The sequence below is a fragment of the Macaca mulatta genome, chromosome 7, assembly GCF_049350105.2.
Source record: "Macaca mulatta isolate MMU2019108-1 chromosome 7, T2T-MMU8v2.0, whole genome shotgun sequence".
NCBI classification, from domain to species: Eukaryota; Metazoa; Chordata; class Mammalia; order Primates; family Cercopithecidae; genus Macaca; species Macaca mulatta.
The window spans coordinates 28769431-28791135 of record NC_133412.1 but is presented as its reverse complement, the minus strand read 5'-3'; the positions used below and the strand labels follow the sequence as shown (position 1 = coordinate 28791135).

Here is a 21705-nt window from a genome sequence, read left to right as displayed (position 1 = left end):
GCCGATTATCAGTACTTAAGATTTTAAAATTGGAAGGTTAGCTTAGAAGATATTCAAGCAAAGACAAGTGTTGACTGAGAGATGCTCATATTGCCTGAATGACCTCAAATGCTCAGAACTGGTAGTTGCATTAGCATATAGGCTCCCAGAGACTATGAATAGAACATGTGGCTTTATTTTATAAGTTATTTACTATTTAAATATGAGGCAGATAGTAATACTTATGTTTATGCAGAAATATATTTGGAAATTAAGAGGAAGTGGTATATAAATTCTAGTGTCATATGTAGTATTTACTTTAAAAATGAATGTTATTTAAATTGATCTAAGTCTGAGATGATATTAATATACTTTGTTTCATGCTTATTTTATAAATGATCTGTCTAGTTTGGAAGCTACTAAGTTCCAACCTGTTACTCTTTTTGCTATTCCTTAATCTCCTATCAATCATTTAACTACCCTTCACTGTCTCTTCCCCCACCATGAGAATATAAATGGTAGATAATTTCAGGGTATTGATGGGATATTTCGTCTCTCTAATTATCATTAAATAAGTATTAAAATTTAAATTTGCAGGTATGTCTTGAAAAAATGGAAGATATTCAGCTAGCCATGGTTATTGCCCGTTTATATGAATCTGAATTTGAGACTTCATCCACTTATATATCCATCCTAAATCAGAAGATTTTGGGTTGCCAAAAGGATGGCTCAGGATTCAGTTGCAAAAGATTACATCCTGATCCTTTCCTGCGTAGTCTTGCCTATTGGGTAATGAAAGATTACACCCGAGCCTTGGACACATTACTGGAACAAACACCAAAGGAGGATGATGAACATCAAGGTAGGACATTTTGTGGATTTCTTTTTTTTGTTTTTTAAAGGAAGAGACACTTTCTGAACTAATGTTCACTTAGATTAAGAAAAATCATTACCAGATTTGCTTTTCAACTTTGAGAATTTATTATTAAAATTTCTTGTGTGGCTAAAGGATGAGATAGGATTACCATCCTATTCTAATTACATATATATTTAACAAGCATACAAAAACTTTATGCCTCTGTGGTAAATTTTCTTGTTTCCTTGTTGTCCTAAATAATTTAGATATTACAAGCACTTAAGGATATTTATCAGCATTGTTTGCAATAATTTGAAAGGAATGGAACATTTTAAGTTTTTGTCAGTAGAATAGTTAAATACATTTTAATATATACACATATAGAATCAGTGTGTCATTAAAAATTGAGGTAGATAGATGTGTTAATACGTGCTGTATTTTTAAGTGAAAAAAGTAAGATGCACAGCAGTGTGGTTCTTGTTGCATTTGACATATATATGTTGTACACACATGCACCTGAATGTGCACACATGTTGTGTCTGCCTCCTCCAGTTCCTTTGGTTGTTTCCTGAAACAAATCATAAGAAATGAAATACTGGTCATTGGTCACTGACTGCCTTTTGGTAATAAAAATGAGGAGATCCTTGTCTTTGACATTTGACAACTTGACCATGTGCCTTGGAGAGGATCTTTTTAGGTTGAATCTATCTGGGATTATTTGAGCACCCTGGACCTAGATACCTGTCTCTTTCCCAAGACTTGGGAATTTTGGGCTGTTACTTTATTTAGTATGTTTTCCTCACCTTTTCCTTTTTCTTCTTCTGGAATGCCCATAATATGAATATTTGTTTACTTAATGGTGTCCCATAAATCCTTTAGGCGTTCTTCATTATTTTTTTTCCTGTTCCTCCTCATCCTCCTCCTTCCTTCTTCTTTTTTTTTTTTTTTGGTCTGCCTGAGTTATTTCAAAAGACCTATCTTCAAGTTCAGAAATTCTTTCTTCTGCTTGGTCTAGTCTGTTGTTGAAGCTCTTGATTTTATTTTTTTATTTCATTCATTGAATTTTTTATCTCTAGTATTTCTGTTTGGTTCTTTTGTATGATACCTTTCTTTTTGGTGAATTTCAAATTCACATCATGAATTCTTTTCCTGATTTCTTTTAGTTGTATATCTGTATCCTTTTGTATCTGAATGAGTTGCCTTAAGACTATGATTTCCTTAATTATTTTTCTGGCATTTCATATGTTTCCTTATGACTGGAGTCTATTACTGGAGAATTAGTATTTTCCTTTCCATTTTTTTCTTTGGTGTCATAGTTCCTTGCTTTCTCATGGTTAGTGTGTTTCTACATTGATCCTATGCATCTGGTGGAAAAAGTTGCCTCTTCTAATTTTATGGAGTAGGGTTTATAGGGAAAGACTTGTTATTATGAATAGGTCCACAGGTGTTGGTGTGGTGGAGTGCATTGGTTAGATGGATACAGTAGTGTACTCTCCATGTAGCTTCTTCAGCTGTAATCCACATTAGTGGCATTTGCAATCCTCTCAGTTGCCTAGGCTGAGTTTGCGGTGATGGTCATGTAGCTTTGCCAGGATGGGCTTGTTGGACAGTTTGTCAGGTCAGGGTGCATATGTGCACACAATGGGTCAGTCAGCTTAGGGCCTGGTTGGCTGGGATTGGGGCCACAGGTCTGTTACTCTGGCCAGGAGTGTGGGTACATGGTCACTTGGCCAGCCTGGAGGTGTGCCTGCCAGAAGCAGCCTGCAGGTGTTTCTCAGGCCTCATATGTGGGCTCATGGCTACTCAGCTGGCCTGGGGTTTTGTCTCCTGGGGGTGGGGACAAGGCTGTTTCTCAGGCCCATGACATGATTGCATGGCTGCTCAGCTGGCCTGGGGGTGTTTCTGCAGGGTGTTGCCCATGGGTTATTTGTATACCTGTGATGCAGGTGCAGGGCTGCTCAGCTGTTCTGGGACTATGTTGGCTGGGGTGGCAGTCAGGCTGCTCCTCAGGCCTGAGGTGTGGGCATAAGGCTGCTCAGCTGGCATGGGGGCATTTCTGCTACGGGCCTATGGTGCTGTTTCTCCGGTCTGAGGCTGGTGCAAGGCTGTTCAACTGGCTAAGGGGTGTGCACACTGCGGGCTGCCTGCAGGACTGTTTGACCAGGCTGGGATGTGTCCACCAGGGATAGCCCACAGGGCCGTGGAAATGGGCTCTTGGCTGCTTGGCTGGCCTGGTGGTGTGCTGCCAGGGGCGGCCTGAAGGACTATTTCTTGGGCTTTGATTGCAGGCACAGGGCCTTTGGCAGGCCAGAACTCTGAGTTCAGGGAGCAGGGGTGCTGCAGGCTGTTTCTGAGGTCCTGAGTGTGGGCATGTAGCTTCTTTGCTGGCCCAGGGGCATATCAGCTGCTCATAGGCTTGGGGACGTCTCTCATTTGGGGGAGGGTATGTATGTAGTGGTTCACCCTGGGCAAGACTGCCAGATTGTTTCTCTGACTAAAAGCGTGATGGTAGGGGTTGATTTCCCTGCCATGCAGGACCAAAGTCATAGCCAATCGTGGACCTAGGCTCTGCAGGGCTGGGATTGTAGCATTCAGCTATCCATGTGGGCTTGGAATGAAGATGGGGCCCCAGTGTTGGACAGGTACAGTGACTCCTGGCCCCCAGAGCAGTGCGCATGCCAGAGGTGACTGGTCTCAAGATAGTACTTTGCTGCAGCAGCTTGGCTCACTGGCAGTAGGTGGAGGGCACACACCTTATGCTCCTAATCTGGGGCAATGCAGTTGCATGAATTTCTGACATCTCTCCAAACTGGACACAGGGTTTGCAAGTACTGTGGGATTCTTCTATTGTAAGGACTGTAGATGTTTGTGGTGGCCATGAGGGCTAGTGGGGATCTTCTGTTTACCTTTTCCCCTCTGCAATGAGAAGTTCTTCCTGACTGTGGGCAGATCCAGTCTGGGTAGGGGAGATAGGGCTGCAGAGGCTGGGTAACTCCACACTGCTGTCCTAGACTTACAGTCACCACAGGTGCATCTCCACTCCCCTGCTGCACTCTAGTGCTCTCCCTTTGACACTCCAGTCAAATCTTAGCTGTTTATTCATTGCCTTGGTCCTTTCTTTTTGGAGGATGAATGCCAGGTGTGTCTAGTCAGCCATCTTGCTGACATCATTTTCTTGGTTTGTTTTTATGGATGCTCAGATTGTTCTGTCTTTCACAAATGGAGCTTCTTCAGGTTTCTGAATTATTCTGGCATTATTTCTTGATAGTTTTCTTGCTTTCTGGTATTACAGAATGTTTCAGGCTCATCTTGTACATTTCCTGCCCCAGACCTGGAAATGACCATTCCTCCAAAGCATTCTGCTTCCTTTTAGTGGGGAATAATATTTAGAAACTATAGTTTGGGCACTGGGATCCTCATTGGTACTAATCTTGTCATAATTTCTAGACTGTTGCAATGAATGGAATTAGGGAATTTTTTTTCCTTAAGAATTCAGGAGTTTACCCTGATATTTCTCATGCACATATAGATTATAGGGTTCTTTCTTCTTAGATGTCAAGTTTGTGTCTTATAATGAAATGCTTGAATTCTCATGGCATGAATGTACTTATTTGCTATCTGTGTTCATATAAGTTTCAGAATAATAATACAGATATTTTTATAATAACATGATTCTGAGCATAATTTAAGCTTTTTTGCAGATTTTTTTGGTTTTATGGTGCATTCTGCTAAGGATGTACAGTCAAATTACTTGTTTTTAACTCACTTTTTAGATTTCATCTCTGTGTGATTATGCTACCAACTCGATAGATTGATTTGTTTAATTTTACCTTTTGTGAATTGTGGTTTAGATTTGATTTTATTTTAAAATTATGTAAAATGTTGACATGGTGTTGAAATAAAATATATAAAACCAGTGTATTTTCAGAGGAATCTAGCTTTTTTCCTCTGTTTTGCTCTCCCCTTTTAAGGAATCAATTAAAATTTTTTTGTGTTTGTCTTCCATTTAAAAAAGATAAGCCAATATGCATGGGTGTGTATTTGTATTTCCTCTTCACTGTCTTATATAGATAAAAGGTGGTTACTACATGTACTTTCTGCATCTTCTTTTTCTTAGTGTATTCTGGACATCATTCTATAGTGATGGGAATCACTCCATAGCATATTGGGAAATTCTTTTTATTTCAGCTGTACAGTTTTAATGATTGTATGTGCCATAGTTTAACCTATCGTAGGTTAATATTTACATGTTTTTTTTTTAAGAAATGCTGACGTATTTTATTGTTTTGTAATGTAAATACATATTAACATAATGCTTTGTGATTTTATCTCCTTGATTTCCATAGTTATCATCAAGTCTTGTAACCCAGTGGCATTTAGTTTTTATAACTACCTTCGAACTCATCCTTTGCTCATTCGAAGAAATCTTGCCTCCCCTGAAGGAACTTTGGCAACCTTAGGTCTCAAAACTGAGAAGAACTTTGTTGATAAAATTAACCTTATAGAAAGAAAATTATTCTTTACCACTGCAAATGCTCATTTTAAAGTTGGATGCCCTGTTTTAGCCTTGGAGGTACTCTCCAAAATTCCAAAAGTAACCAAAACATCTGCCTTATCTGCAAAAAAAGATCAGCCTGACTTCATTTCTCACAAGATGGATGATGTACCTTCACAATCAAAAGCTCTGAGTGATGGCAGTGGAAGTTCTGGTATTGATTGGTCAAATGTAACTTCATCACAGTATGACTGGAGTCAGCCAGTAGTAAAAGTTGATGAGGAACCTCTTAATCTTGATTGGGGTGAAGATCACGACAGTGCCTTAGATGAAGAGGAAGAAGATGCTGTTGGTTTAGTGATGAAAAGTACAGATGCCAGGGAAAAAGATAAACAATCAGATCAGAAGGCCTCAGACCCTAACATGTTATTAACACCTCAGGAAGAGGATGGTCCTGAAGGTGATACTGAAGTTGATGTGATTGCTGAGCAACTAAAATTCAGAGCTTGTTTAAAGATCCTTATGACTGAATTAAGAACATTGGCTACAGGTTATGAAGTAGATGGAGGGAAACTCAGATTTCAACTCTACAACTGGCTTGAAAAGGAAATTGCTGCCTTGCATGAGATATGTAATCATGAATCAGTTATTAAAGAATATTCTAGTAAGACATATTCCAAAGTAGAGAGTGATCTACTGGATCAGGAAGAAATGGTAGACAAACCAGATATTGGTTCCTATGAGCGCCATCAAATAGAAAGAAGAAGATTGCAGGCCAAACGAGAGCATGCAGAAAGACGAAAGTCGTGGTTGCAGAAAAACCAAGATCTCCTGAGAGTGTTTCTCAGCTACTGTAGCCTTCATGGGGCCCAAGGTGGTGGTCTGGCTTCAGTAAGGATGGAACTCAAATTTTTGCTACAAGAATCACAACAGGTGTGAATATCACTTTTTTTTCCAATCTTGTTTATTTCAATAATTTCAGTAGCTCTTGCAGTTATAGCTATAAAGCTCTTTTACTACTTTTTGCTAGTTAATCTAAATATGTTCAGCTCCTTCCTTTATAGGAGGCAGATATTTATACTCTATGTGGTCTTAGACTGAAGTTTTGATAACAAGGAATAGGCTTAAAAGCTTGAGAGTATTCTTGTGTCATATTTCTCTTTATATACCATCTACATCTAGCATAGTACCTGGTACATACTGGGTACTCAATAAATTTGTGTAAAATTAGTGATCGAACATACTCCCTTTACACAATGTTTATCACCAGTATTTCTATCAGATAATTGATGAAATTTTTTTAACTACTTTGAAAAAAATAATTCACTATCACCCACAGGAAACTACAGTAAAGCAGCTCCAGTCTCCACTACCACTGCCTACCACCCTACCTCTGCTTTCAGCAAGTATTGCGTCAACAAAAACAGTCATAGCTAATCCTGTATTGTACTTAAATAATCACATCCATGATATACTTTATACTATTGTTCAGATGAAAACACCACCTCATCCCAGTATTGAAGATGTGAAGGTAATGTAAAGTTTATGATCATTTGATATTATACACACTGAGAAGGTAAATATGTTATACCTGTCTTTTAATTTGAACTTAGAGAAAATGTTTTAATGTGCTCTTATGTGCTACCTTTCTCACTCCTGGTCAGTTCAAGACTATTTGTCCAATGAATGTAATTTAAAAGCAAGTGTTCTTACTTCTGGAAAAATTATTGTCTTCCTTTAAGACAGACAAATACTTTTGGCAATAAAACTAATTTTCTTGACAGTATTCTTGCCACTTAATATCCCTCTAGATCCTCCGTTCCCCTTAAATGAACCATTAAGTTGGAAATATTTACGATTATTTGTTTACACGCCAAGATATTATGAAAATATAAGTTGGGGAGTATCTGGGAGGGAACCGTGATTGGTCACAAATGGTCCCAGAGAGAGTGTCCTTATTACTGTTTCCTTGGTGGTTGTGTTTATTGGAGGCAATAGTTAGAGGCAATCAGAGTTTCGGCAGTTACTATTGCAAACTATATTGATACCCCGTGCCAAGATCTTAAAAACTGATACAGTCCAAGAAACACTAGGGAGCTTGGCAGGATCTGGGGAGCTGATCAGACTTCCACTGTCCCAGCCTAAGTGTATTTGTGCTATGCTTTTTCCAGTTCTAGTGGCTGACGCACAATTCAGATCCCCCGTTTTCTTATTTTTTATTTGTTTTGTTTGACAAGCACATTTAATCTCTGGCGGTACATTCTTCTAAAGGCCTGGTTATAACCAATTAGGGACTTCTCATCCATAGTATGAATTAACCTATATTAGTATTTTAGCAGAGATTATTTAAAGCATTTGTTGTGTGAATAGGGACATGCAGAAAAGGCATAAAAAGCATATGAATTCGAAGTAAACATTTCTGGTTCCTAGAAATTTGGGTAAGGCTTTCAAAGAGTAATCTGTATAACATATGAAACTGTTTCTAAGGTCCCTTCAAATTTAAAGATTTTATGAGTCTGAAAATATTGATTCAGTATAGCATTTGAGGGTGTTTTTTTCTTTTTTTAATTATACGGAGAAATTTAAAAACTTTCTAAATGTAAAATTCTAAGACTATCCTCAATTCATGAGTACCAAGTAAATTACTTACTTTCTGGAAAATTAGCTGTTTCACACAGTGATTGATACATTTACTAAAAAGATTTAATTCATTTTTATTGATAAGATCAAGTCTTTATTTTCAACAAGGTGAATTTCATGAGGCAAGCTTAAATAAAAGCTCTGAAAATTCTATTCTTATTTTGCTTCTGCTTTTTTTTGAATATTACTATTTAAGCTAGTAAGCTAGTTGTTAGGCTAGGACAAATCCCTGTAATACAAACATTAGCACTTTGCTCAGGGCCTGGTAAACGGCAGGCTCACAGTAAGTAAATGTTTGATTAAAATGTGTCTGAAACAATCAGCTTTGTTGTGGCATGTGTATAAAGGTGGGTGAGAGTTACTTTAGGAGATTTAAAGCAGAGTTAGTAGTCTCATCTAGGATTCAGTCTTATGATGTTGCTAGGTTTCCTGGATGTTTTCTAATTTTTGAAATATTACTGTTGTGTAGAAATGTTAGTACAAAATGTAATTGTGGCTGTTTTGGTTTTAGGTGCACACACTTCATTCACTAGCAGCATCACTTTCTGCATCAATTTACCAAGCATTATGTGACAGTCATAGCTACAGGTAAAAAAAAAAATCACCCAAAATAGTATTAATACAGCAAAAACAATTAAACTGTTCCAGAGTTATATTAAGTTTCTATTTCCTAGGGACTGAAAAATCCCTAAATATGACTGCCATGATATTTTTAATAGATGAGAGAGAATCAGAAATAAAATAATTATTTGTTTAGTTATCACCTAGTAGTCACAGAGAAATAAAGTAACAAACAGTAAATGTAAATTACCATCATTACCATCTTTTTTGTTTTGAAGAAAGAAGAGTTTACTGTCCATAATAACTTATAATATGAAATTTTCTAGTTGTTTTTCCTTAGAAACAATTTCTTTTTGTATTGGATTAGCAGCTATTTATTTAGCTAATTATCCATTGAAATAAAAATACTTTTGAAAACTGAAAAAGTACATTCCTAAAATGGAATTATTTAAATTACTTTTACCTACCCATTTACATATGATGTAAAAGTCTTTGGAAGTGATATCAATTAGAAGAAAGGGACTGAATTTTTCCTAATGTAAAATTGCCTTCATTAGTATGTACTTTGCATTTTAATGACTAGAGCAATATAAGTAGCAAGAAATTGAATCACTTGGAAAGATAACCTAGATTTAAATGAATTATGTTAATAAATGAAAAGTTTGTAATAGTAGATTCACATTAAATTGATATTAAATGTATGTCTAGCTTTCTTTCTTGTAATGGTAGCAGCCTTTTGTGGGAGCATTTGGTATCAAGTAAAGAATTATCTATCAAAATGGCCTATACTCTGATTGTAACCTAATTAAGGCTGTGTCTAAATAACTCGAAAGATTAGAAATGTAAATAAGGAAAGAAGTTGATTTAGTTGACTGTTGTCATCTAAATGATCAAAGATAACTTGTTTGATGTCAGTCACCATTAAAATGGCACCAAATGAAAATGCAAATACATTGTTTTTAAATATGTATTTTCTAGTTGGTCAGCTATGATTTACTAGACTTAGCTTGACTTTCTGCTTTTATATTTTCCCCAGCTTCACAAAGATAGCAATTATAGAGAGGGAAGTAAATATTATTAAACAATATTTAGGGACATTTAGTTTCAGGTTTAGGTATTTCTAAAATATGATTCTCCAGGTTTTAGTTCATATTTTAATTTAGAGTTAAGCTTGCACAACTTTTGAGAAAAGAAATGCAACCCACTAGTACCCTGAAACTTTCTGCCTGCTATATCCTAGTACCAACAGTAGTCTCCTTGCCTCAGACTTTGTAAAAACACAAAATAAAAATTACTGCAAATAGAAAAGATTTTAAAGTATTAAAGTGGCATCTGGAGAAAATTCTAAAGGAATAAATGTCATCTGCCCAACGTAGTAAAATTTGTTATTTTGTTTTAAAAAAAAATAAGCATTTGTAACTAATTTCAATAATTTTCTAAAATAAATTTTTTTTAGAACAGTGAATGCATTTTAAGAATTTTTGTTTCTTAAAGTAGCCATCTAAAATAGATGATGTGCATAAAGTGCAGTTTTTTATTACCTCTCTTACAATGATAAATAACTAAACCTATTTGTTTTAGCAGTCAAACAGAAGGAAATCAGTTTACAGGAATGGCTTATCAAGGACTTCTTTTAAGTGATCGTAGAAGACTAAGGACAGAAAGCATTGAAGAACACGCAACACCAAATTCATCTCCTGCTCAGTGGCCTGGTGAGAATTTAAGTGATTTAAAAAAAAAAAAAATCTTCTATTTGGCAATTTCTTCTTAAAAGTCTACTGACCAGTTTCCTGCTTGTTGCTGGATTTAGTGAGTGGTTTCTTGCTTTCTTTGTTTTTTGATGATATTTTTCTGCTATGGATTAGGAACTATGAAGTACTGCAGTATTGTCTGAAGACTCAGGAAGTTAAGGCTTCATAAAACCAGCTATGTTAAGCAACGTAAAAAAGCAATGTCTTAACATCCTTCATAAGGATGGAGCACATTATCTTTCTTAGGAATTTTGAATTAGAGTCTTAGAAAATCACAGACATACCAGAGAAAATATAGTTGTTCTTGGGCGTGTAAATTTATGTATTGGGGTAGGAGTGACTGTTCTACGGTACATATATCATGCAGTCTGACAGTCCTTTTTTTCTGGTTGGCTCTCTTTCTCATTCTCTACCTCAGTTATTTCAAAACTTCTCCACTCTCTTCAGTACCTTAAGTGTATATTTCAGATTACTTTAACCATTGCCTTATAGAAACACATTGTTTTCATTTTAACCTCTTATTTCAAAATAATTTCAGACTTGCAAAAATTGCAAACATAATACTAAATTTCACCCAGATTCCTCAAATGTTAATATTTTACCATGCTTGCTTTATCATTCATTTCTTCTTTCTCACTCACTTGCGTGTATCTAAGTGTATTTTTTTTTTTTTAAATTGAGAGTAAGTTGCAGACCTGGTATCCTTTTCCATCTAAACATTTTAATGTGTGTTTCCTATAAATAGACATTCTCACATAATTACCAAATTTAGCATTTATGTTCTCTAATCTACAGACCTTTTTTGAATTTTGCCAGTTGTCCCACTAATGTGCTTTTTGGGGCCCATATGTAACATTTAGTTGTCATGTCTCATTAGTCTCCTCTGATATGGAGTAAAGTCTTCCTTCTTTCTCTTTCACAACTTTGACATTTTGAAGAGTACCAGCAGGTTATTTTTTTAAAGTCTCTCTCAATTTGGGCATTTCTGATGTTTTCTCTTTTCCTTTCCCCCCCCTTCCCTTTCCCCTTTCCCTTTCCCCTTCCCCTTTCCCTTTCCCCTTCTCCTTCCCCTTTCCCCTTCCCCTTCCCCTTTCCCCTTTCCCCTCCCCTCCCCTCCCCTTCCCTGCCTCCCCTCCCCTTCCCTCACCTCCCCTTCCCTTCCCTCACCTCCCCTTCCCCACCTCCCCTCCCCTTCCCTCCCCTTCCCTTCCCCGCCTCCCCTCCCCTTCCCTCCCCTTCCCTTCCCCGCCTCCCCTCCTCTCCCCTTCCCTCCCCTTCCCTTCCCCCTTTCCTTCCCCCTCTCCTTTCCCTTCCTTTCTTTCTTTCCTTTCTTTCTGTTTTTTTTTTTTTTGAGACAGAGTCTTGCTCTGTCTCCCAGGCTGGAGTGCAGTGGTGCAATCTCAGCTCACTGCAACCTCTGGCCTCCTGGGTTCAAACAATTCTCCTGTGTCAGCCTCCTGAGTAGCTGGGACTACAGGCGCCCGCCATCACGCCCAGCTAATTATTTTGTATTTTTAGTAAAGATGGGGTTTCACCGTATTGGTCAGGCTGGTCTCGAACTCCTGACCTCAGGTGATACACCTGCCTCAGCCTCCCAAAGTGCTGGGATTACAGGGGTGAGCCACCGTGCCCAGCCCTGATTTTTTTCTTAATGTTGGATTCAAGTTACGTATTTTTGGGCAGGGATACCACAAAAAAGATGTGCCTTTCTCAGTAGGAGGTATCAAGAGGCATATGATGTCATTTGGCCCCAACTGCTATTAACTTTGATCACTTGGTAAGGTGGTTTCTGCCAAGTTTCTCCATTGTAAAGTTACTTTTTTTCCTTTGTAATTAATCAGTATCTTGTGAAGAGTTTGAGACTGTGTAAAATATTATACTTTCCCTTGCTAATTTTAGCATCTAGGGATGATGTTTGCCTGAATCATATTACTGTGGGGTTACTAGACGGTGATTTTCTACCACTATCACTCATTTTATGTATTAGTTGAACTTCTACTGTAAGAAAGAGCTTCCCCTTCTCACCTTTGGTCCTCTACTCATTTATTACATCATTGTAGACAAATGGATGATTTTATTTTATAGGCTCTAATCCATTCTTATCATTATTTATTTTATTGCTCAAATTATGGAAATATTTTGTAAAATATAAATGCATAATTTTGGATAAGTTGCAAATTTGGATGTTTTTTCCTTCTGGTTCTTCATCCTTACATACTTCTTATGATTTTATATTCCCTTATAGGTGTGAGCTCACTTATTAATCTCTTGAGTTCAGCCCAAGATGAAGACCAGCCAAAACTGAACATTTTGTTATGTGAAGCTGTTGTTGCTGTTTACTTAAGTTTATTGATACATGCTCTTGCTACAAATTCCTCCAATGAATTATTTCGGCTTGCAGCCCACCCATTAAATAATCGAATGTGGGCTGCTGTTTTTGGAGGCGGTGTAAAACTTGTTGTGAAACCTCGAAGACAATCAGAAAATATTTCAGGTAAGATAAGTTTGATACCAGTAATGTATGTAAATGTTAATAATTTTGAATGTTAAAATTTTTTAATGTTTTAAGAAATTTCACTTTGAAAATAAGCGATGCTTAAAGCATAACCACTCTTGTTATGACAGCAAATAATTAAACCCATGATATAATAAAAATATAGTTTGTTACTTTTATTTTTATAGAAATAATGTTTTTGAGGTTGATAAAGCAGGACATGTTTGAAGAAGATTAAAAATAGAGGAAAGGTAAAAAGGTAAATACAGAAACAATGTTAAGGAACAAAGTCATACAAAAAGGATAGTTCCTAAGAAAATAAAATGAAAACAAAAACAAAAAGGATAGTTCTTAATTACAGAAAGAAAATTTAAATAAGTGTTCAAAATCTTTAGCGCATACCAGCATTTGGCTTCAGATTAAATGTATGGTCATGTGCAAGATAGCCATTCTGATCATACACATGGTTTCAAAATTCTATTTTATTTTTATTCTCTAAAATATGTTCCCTTAGTCTTCAATGTGATAGTATTATTCCATTTTCCTTGTGTGTTTTTTCTTCCCTCATGGACCAGAATATATTTTTCATCCCACTTTTGAAGATGATAGGATGTGGTGAGGGTATAGACTGATGCCACAGGAAAGATTTCTATCTTGATGCTCATATATAGAAATCATCTTAATTCATCCTTAGAAATGGACATATTACAGATGAGGAATCAGTGACACACAAGTTTAAATGACACTAACCTTTGTCTTCATTGTCTGTGATTGAGTTAAATAAATAGGTTCCTGTGTAAGTCATTGTAAGGGAGATGATCTCATCAACTCCCACTGCTTCCATTCCTCTGAATCTCTTTCTTGCTGCTTGGTTGTAGTCCACTTTAAACTTAAGTGTTTCCTCAAAATTGTTTATTTCTCTGCCTGAGTTTTCTGATTTTTTGTTCGTGGTAATTTATCCATCAAATCTTCCATGCTTAAAACCTGCCAGTACATATTTATATTTGCATTAATTTATTCACTTAACACCTATCAGGCAATTAACAAATGATATTTCAGGTATGATAAGAACTGTGATAAAAACGGAGTAAGTGGAAAGAGAGTGATGAGGGAATGGGAATAGACCAGGTTAGGTAAGGGGGTTGGAAGACATGTTTCTGATGAGATAGTATTTGAGCAGAGCTGTAAGGAGGTTAGGAGTCACACCATGTGGATATCTGAGACCAGAGCATTCCAGGCAGATGAATGCAAAGGTCCCGAGGTAGAATTGAGTTTGGCCTTTTCCAAGAACTACCCGGGGACCATCATGGCTCTCGTGAAGAGGGGGAGTGTGGTAGGAGGTGAGAATAGAAAAGTAGCGGGAATAAGGTCCTTTAGGATCATGGTAAAAGTGTTAGTTGTTCTAAAGAAAGAAAGGAGTGACATAATCTGATTCACCTTTTCAAAAGAACCGCTCTAGCTGCTTTGTGGAGAATAGACTGGGTAACATAAATCAGAGTAGGGAGCCTGGTAGTGGGGAGGCTAGTCCACTTAAAAGATAATTGTGGGTTACCATCAAGGATGAAAGGATCAACAAAGTATGTATGGTATATACGTGCAGTGCAGTGTTACTCAGCTATAAAAGGAATGAAGTACTAATGCACACTATAATCTGTATGAACTTCAAAAATAGGCTAAGCCAAAGAAGCCAGACACAAAAAGTCTCATATTGTCTGGTTCCATTTATATGAAATATCCAGAATAGGTAAATCCATAGAGACAGAAAGTAGATTTGGTTGTCATGGGCTAGTGGGAGGGAGAAATAAGGAGTGACTGCTTATTGGATATAGGGTTTCCTTTTGGGGTGAGAAGAATGCTTGGAACTAGATAGAGGTGGTGGTTGCATGACATGTTAAATGTACTAAATGTCACTGAATTGTACACATTAAAATTGTTAATTTTATGTTGTATAAATTTTGCCTCAATTAAAAAATAATAGTGATTTATCCTAGGGTGTTAGTTATGGTCAGAATGAAAAGTGATCATATTCTGGATATAGTTTGAGGTTAGAGCCAATGATTTGTTGATGAATTGTGTGGGGTAGGGAAGACAGAAGAGTTGAGATAAAATTATTTTCTGTGATGGGGAGGTTTAGGAGAGGAGCAGGTTAACTTCTACTTTCTCGCCCTCTCATATCCAATTCCTGAATCCTTTTGCTATTTCTTTTGTGTATCACTCATATGCAACCCTTCTACTTTTTACCACCCACCATATTAGTGCAGGCCGTTCTTATGTCATCTTCCATCATCTTCTCTAATTGATCAGACAAGCCATACTTCATTGTGTGACTAAAGCTTAAGAAGTGTTAGTGAGAACTGCCCAAAACACAAGTTCCCAGCTTCATAGCCACAGACTTGTCCTAACCTAACTCTGGACTTTGTTGTCGATATTACTTCCCTCCATAACTCCTGTCTACCAAAAATAATTGACTCCTCATTTACCCAAACCTTTGATTATTTGTTTATGTTGCCCTTTTCCATTTTCCCATTGAACTTTCGCCCTTCTTTTAAGGCACACTATTAAATTCTACATAGTCAGTGAATCTTTCTTGAACCTCATAGCCAGGGGTAATCAGTCAGTCACTTTAATATTTATTGAATATACCACTTATTTAGTATATTTTATATAGAATTACTTTAATCCGTATTTTATGGAGCACATGGCAAGATATGCTTTAATGCTTTATCTCCATCTGCATCTCTGCCTTGACTGCTGGAAAGCTGATTCAGTAACTAGAAAAGTTTAGAAGCACAGGAATAAGTAATTTAGTCTAGACCAAAACATGGCAAGAGTAGGATAAAAAGAAAGCTTAACTCTATCAATTAACAATGGAAAATGAATGCTAGATTTTTTTTCCTTCTGTCTTCATTTAGCACCTCCTGTCCTTTCTGAAGACATAGATAAACACCGTAGGAGATTTAACATGCGAATGCTTGTCCCTGGAAGGCCTGTAAAAGATGCTACCCCACCACCGGTGCCTGCAGAAAGACCATCTTACAAAGAAAAATTTATTCCTCCTGAACTTAGTATGTGGGATTATTTTGTTGCAAAGGTAAGGAGTGTGAGGAATGCAAGCTATAAGATAAGTGTATCATCTGTTTTATTAACTCTTGCATGTGTCTCACATAGGAATGATGGGGTAGCTTTTGGATTGAATCACCATAGTTCAGACATTTAATTTATTAAGTCCAGAAACTGAATAGTCATAGTAAATTTAAGGATGATCAGTTACTTGATGATGTAGGAGACAACTTAAAATCACATGGGAGTTGGGTATAAATCAGAAGTCAGGTTATTATATAATCAGCACTATCTTTTTCTAGTGACTGGAATACTTGTAGCTATCATCTAGGCACCTGCCTTCTAATTATCAGTGGCTCCCTTGGTAAGCATGGGATTAGAATAGAAGGAGATGGATGGACATTTGAGGGTTTTATCAGGCCATGATGAGGCCCCATGATACATCTCTGTTTTCCCAGAGCAAAGGAAACTTCTCAGGGGATCAGAATACTCATGGTGACTAGATCTGGTATAGCCCCATTTTATACCATCGTGGGTGCATGCTAATATTTGCTTTTCTGCACTTTGCTTTTTGAGCTCATGATTCTCCTTCTATTGGTATGTTTCCCTCTTTACATGTGTTAACTCTGTTGTCACCTTGCTGTGCGTACATATTAGGGAATACATCTCCAGAGTGATGCCTCTTCCCATTTTTAGATTTTTATTAGATCTCAGAGTTATTGAGGTGCTGGTCCCATTCCGTTTTTTGTATGCTAAGAAGCTGATCCTTAAAAAGTCTTTCAACGTGAGTTTAGAAGCTTTGTTTTGTTATCTAAAGACTTTGAGGCCAGGTGCAGTGGCTCATACCTGTAACCTCAGCACTTTGGGAGGCCAAGGTAGAAGGATGCTTACATCCAGGAGTTTGAGACCAGCCTGGACAACACAGACCATGTCTCTACCAAAAAAATTTAAAAACATAGGTGCAGTGGTATGTGCCTGTAGTCCTGGCTGTTTGAAAGGCTGAGGTGAGAGGATTGCTTGAGCGCAGGAGGTCAAGGTTGCAGTGAGCCATGATTGTGCCACTGCACGCCAGCCTGGGTGTCGGACTGAGACAGTGTCTCAAAAAAAAAAAAAAAAAAAAGACTTTGGTTATGTCAGTGGGTCTCAAAGTGTGGTCTCAGAACCAGCAGCATCAGCATTGCTTGGGACCTTGTTTGAATTGCAAATTCTTGGGTCCTCCCTCAGACCCCTCAATCAGAAACTCTGGGAGTGAGAAACAACAATCTGTGTCTTAACAAGCTCTCCAGATGGTTCTAATGTGTGCTAAAGTTTGAGAACTACGGGGTTAGGCACATTGTGAGTGCAGATTTCCAGGTTTACACTCTATCAGGGTCCAAGTTATACTTCCAGAGTCATTCTGGCCTATCCCTTAAGGCTGCCAATTGAGTTGCACTTAATTGTATTTAGCTAATAAACCAGGGAAGTAATAAAGTACTCTTAAAAATGTATAGGCAGTTCCCACTCCTACCTTTTTAAACTTTTTATTTGCCATGAATGAAAGCTCATTGCATCATTAATGTGAGTGATAACAACGTTAAGATTTGTAAATGGTAATGTGCTAAATTAATTTTTGTTTTTCAAAAATGTTTCCTCCTGATACATATTTTGAAAATTTGGAAAATGCAAAATATTATAAAGAAGGGAAATAACACTCATCTATGCAAAGATAACTGTTACCGTTTTGGCCAATTTACTTCTAATCTTTTTTCCTCAGATTAAAAAAGGTATATAATTGGATCAGTATATGTAGTTTTTTTCTGTTAACATTAAGGTAAACAGTTTTTATACCATTAAAAACTTATATAGCTATCATTTTTAAAATTTTAGTGTAGAAAGCTTCCAACATACACAAAAGGAGAGGTAATGGCATATGAATCTTTTATCTACCATCATGTAGCTTCAAAAATTATCTATTCATGGACAGTCTTGTTTCATTTTATACCTCACCCCACTACTTGATTGTTTGGAAGCAAATCCACCATGAAATTTCATTCAAAAATATTTCAGTATTTGTTTTTGAAAAAAAGAGGATTTTAAACAGATCTACAGTAATGTTACACCCACTGAAGCACACTCACAATTCTTTAATATTATCACATATTCAGACAGTATTCACATTTCACCAATTGCATCTTAAATGTTTTTATATAGTTTATTTGTTCAAATCAGGATCTAAAATACAATTGATACCTTGCAAGTGGTTGCTACATCTTCAGTCTCTTTTAATCTATAGGCTCCACCTCCGTTTCTCTCTCTCTCTCTTTTTTTTTTTTTTTTTAAACTTAACTCCCACCTTTTTTGTTTGCCCTGAAAGAATTTTGACGTTTAGAATTTTTCAACGGATTTTGCCAATGGCATCACCATATTTTGTTCCTCTGAATCTTGTAAAGTGAAAGTTAAATCCAATTTCATTCTGATTGGATAGGAAGAGGGAGTGCAGGATTAACTTCATTGGTGGTTTTGTATATTTCTGTCAGGAAGCTTTTTATGATTTTAGTTGATCTTTGCCTACATTTATTATTTCAGTGAAAGTTTTAAATTATGATGATAAAATCCTGTCATTGATTTTTCATCTATTTGCTGGAATGTCTCTTCATCAACCTATTCAGTTACCCTGAAGTACATTTTGAGTTGGAAAGACATGATAAATGCTTTATTCTTTGCTTTTGTGTACCAGTTTTCAAAATGATGAGTTGGTTCCCAAGCATCCTTCAGAGAAGGCCAGTGAGTTTTGTTTCGCTTTCATTTTTGTTATGAGCTTACAGATTTAAACATATGTTATATGTTTTAATCCATTGCAGTTATTTTTCTCATGGGGCCTCAGATTATCCATCTTTGCCAGTGAGAGCCTTTTCCACAGTTGGCTCCAAATCTTTTTGAGATTATTCCACTAGTGTTTGAGTTTGTCTGCTTTCTAGTTTTATTCTAGGCTAATCATGTGTATTTCCTGCCCGTGACTGAGAACAAGCTTTTTTTTTTTTTTTTAAATAACCTGGTTCCTTTTTGTGAGAAATTATATTTAGAAATTACAGTCAGATGCTGGGGTGCTCACTCTCACTTGGTTGATCATTGCTTCTAGATAAGCATCAATTATAGTGACCATGTAACTTTTCACTTTGATGAATACACTGTAGTTTACCTAATTAGCGATTTGATGTTTATAATGCCAAGAACAGTATCTTTTAAGATACGTCTTGTTCATGAGCAGATTATTTCCTTAAGAAGTACTAGGTCAGGCTGGTATGGTGGCTCACACCTGTAATCCCAACACTTTGGGAGGCCGAGGTGGGTGGATCACGAGGTCGGGAGATCAAGACCATCCTGGCTAACACGGTGAAACCCCATCTCTACTAAAAATACAAAAAATTAGCTGGGTGTGGTGGTGGGCGCCTGTAGTCCCAGCTACTCGGGAGGCTGATGCAGAAGAATGGCGTGAACCTGGGAGGTGGAACTGGCAGTGAGCCGAGATCGCACCACTGCACTCCAGCCTGGGTGACAGAGAGAGACTCCGTCTCAAAAAAAAAAAAAAAAAAAAAAAAAGAAGTACTAGGTCAAACGTTATAAACTTAAATAAGGCTTTTAATACGTATTGTCAGATTATTTTCCACATTACTAATTTGTACTCTCTTGAGAATAGTGAGAGGATGCATCTGACCTTACTCCCTTATTAGCATTAAGTATTCCTTTTTCATTTTTGTTAATTTGATAGATTAAATGATTTGTATTTTCTGTTAGTGACATTAAAATTTTAATGATCTTATTGCCATTTGATTTTCCAGTTTGAGGTATTGACTGTTCATATTCTTACCTAAATTATCTATTGAGATTATGGCGTTTTTCCTTTTTATGGATACTTTATTTATCTAGGGATATTAATTTATCTTGTTAAACTTTTTCTAGTTTATTTGCTTTAAAATTTTGTTTATTATGCATTTGAAGTTTTAAAAAGTTTACCATGCACAGAAATTTTAAAAAGTTTAAAACTTAGATCTATCTATACATTTCCTTATTGATTACATTATTTTTAAGCAGATGTCTTTTCCACTAATAAATGTTTACATTTATTTTACCTTCCTTCTCTGTTTCCTCCTGTTCTTTCTCTTTCTCCTCCTCCTTAACTTTTAATTCTCTTATTTATCTAAAATAAAGTGAGGAACAGACTGGATCAGACTTCATCTCCCATCCCCACACTTAGCTAACTAGTTGTTCCATTATTATTCATTAAATAATCCTTCCTTTTCTCCCGCTGACTTAAGATGTTTATCAGATTAAATTCTTACACGTATATGATTTTTGCATTATATTTTTGTATCAATTGCTAGACTACATTTTTCTTACTTAGTTTAATATCCACTAAAAAAAAAAATGGGATTTTTTTATTTAAAAAAAATTCCCCAGCTGATCTCATCTATTTTTTCTTCTCTAAGAACTTCAGAATCATTTTAAAGTTCCAAAATAGGAAGAGAAATTCCCAGGGGGATTTTTATTGAAATTATTTAAAGCCTATGTAAATTAACGTACAAAGAATTACAGTTTTTACACATTTCAGTCCTTCCCATCATATAATTTTATAAAAGTTTATAATTTCCTTCACAAAGCTGTCTCACAGCTTTCACAGTTGTCCTTTTGTATTTCTTTAGACTTTTCTAACTTTTTTATTGCTGATCTACAAGAAGAAAACTATTGATTTTAAACACATTTCATATCTAGCTATTCAGTTACTGAGTCTGAGAGTTTTACCTAGTCATCTTGACTTTTGTAAATGTAGCAACATCTGCGAAAGAAAATTTTTGCTTATGCTGACACCATTTAAAATGTTTACTTTTATGTTAGAGCAAAAATAATTATATATTAAAAACATTTTCTATATTAAATATATAATACATAAATTATATAGTTAAAATATATTTTATATGTTTATAAAATTATAATCTTAAAAAAATAACTTTATCTTTTATTGCAGCCATTTCTTCCTTTGTCCGATAGTGGTGTTATATATGATTCTGATGAAAGCATTCATAGTGATGAGGAAGATGATGCCTTTTTTTCAGATACACAAATACAGGAGCACCAAGATCCAAATTCCTATAGGTAAATAAGACTTTTCTTTTCTTTCTTTCTTTTTTTTTTTTTTTTTTTGGCTTTTCTTTTTGTAGAAAATCCCAGTGTTATTAATTTTAAATAACATTATTATCCTGAATTTATATAAGAAATGACTTACGTTTCCAGGTAATAAATTCTGCACCTTTGAGGTCAATTTCTCCATAATATTTTCTCCACCTCCAAAGACTAGCTTTCATGGAGAATGCAAACACAAGCATTTTTAGTGAGGAAAAAATATGTAACTCATGGATATACTATTAGAATTTAATATATAATTTATTGGTATACTATTAGGTTCCATGTGACTATGTGGTAAATCTTTTTCCATGAGGTAATTTTCAGCAAGTGTAATATGGTATTGCAAGTTTTTTATATTCAGTGACCACAAAGCTGTCATTTTTGCATAGTAAATTTCAATGACAGCTTTTTTCTGGTTGGAGAGTGGGCTAAACAGTTGGCAGGGAACACCACTCTGTTTCTCCCATGATTTTATTTTTCACTTAAAGACTTTTTTGCTCCTTCTTGAACAGCTGGGCTCTTCTACATTTGACAATGGTTAAGCTAGCACTTCACAATGTCAAGAATTTCTTTCCTATTGCTGGACTGGAATTCTCTGGTGAGTTTGGAATTTAAAAATTAATGTTATTAATTATAATAAATTGCCGTCAAGTTTCTCTTTACAGAATCTATATAAAAGGTCCTTTGGCACTTAAAAACAGTGCATTAG

General features: G+C 36.1%; 1 protein-coding gene across 14 annotated transcripts in view; it reads left to right on the top strand.

Annotated features, from left to right (window-relative positions):
- Positions 1-21705, top strand: part of DMXL2 (Dmx like 2) — a 173291-nt gene that overhangs the window by 134295 nt on the left and 17291 nt on the right. For 7 of the 14 annotated variants that reach the window (XR_013395581.1, XM_015142247.3, XM_015142245.3 and 4 more), the window contains 9 exons: positions 577-841; positions 5182-6263; positions 6670-6861; positions 8482-8558; positions 10116-10243; positions 12528-12776; positions 15689-15867; positions 20839-20966; positions 21509-21594. Coding sequence is in view for 11 of the 14 variants with exons in the window: in XM_015142247.3 (XP_014997733.1) it covers positions 577-841; positions 5182-6263; positions 6670-6861; positions 8482-8558; positions 10116-10243; positions 12528-12776; positions 15689-15867; positions 20839-20966; positions 21509-21594 (2386 nt within the window). In the remaining 3 variants the exon portion in view is untranslated. Of the gene's footprint in view, positions 1-576; positions 842-5181; positions 6264-6669; positions 6862-8481; positions 8559-10112; positions 10244-12527; positions 12777-15688; positions 15868-20838; positions 20967-21508; positions 21595-21705 lie in introns of all 14 variants that reach the window. The other 7 variants (XR_013395582.1, XR_013395580.1, XM_015142246.3 and 4 more) reach the window with 1 other exon arrangement.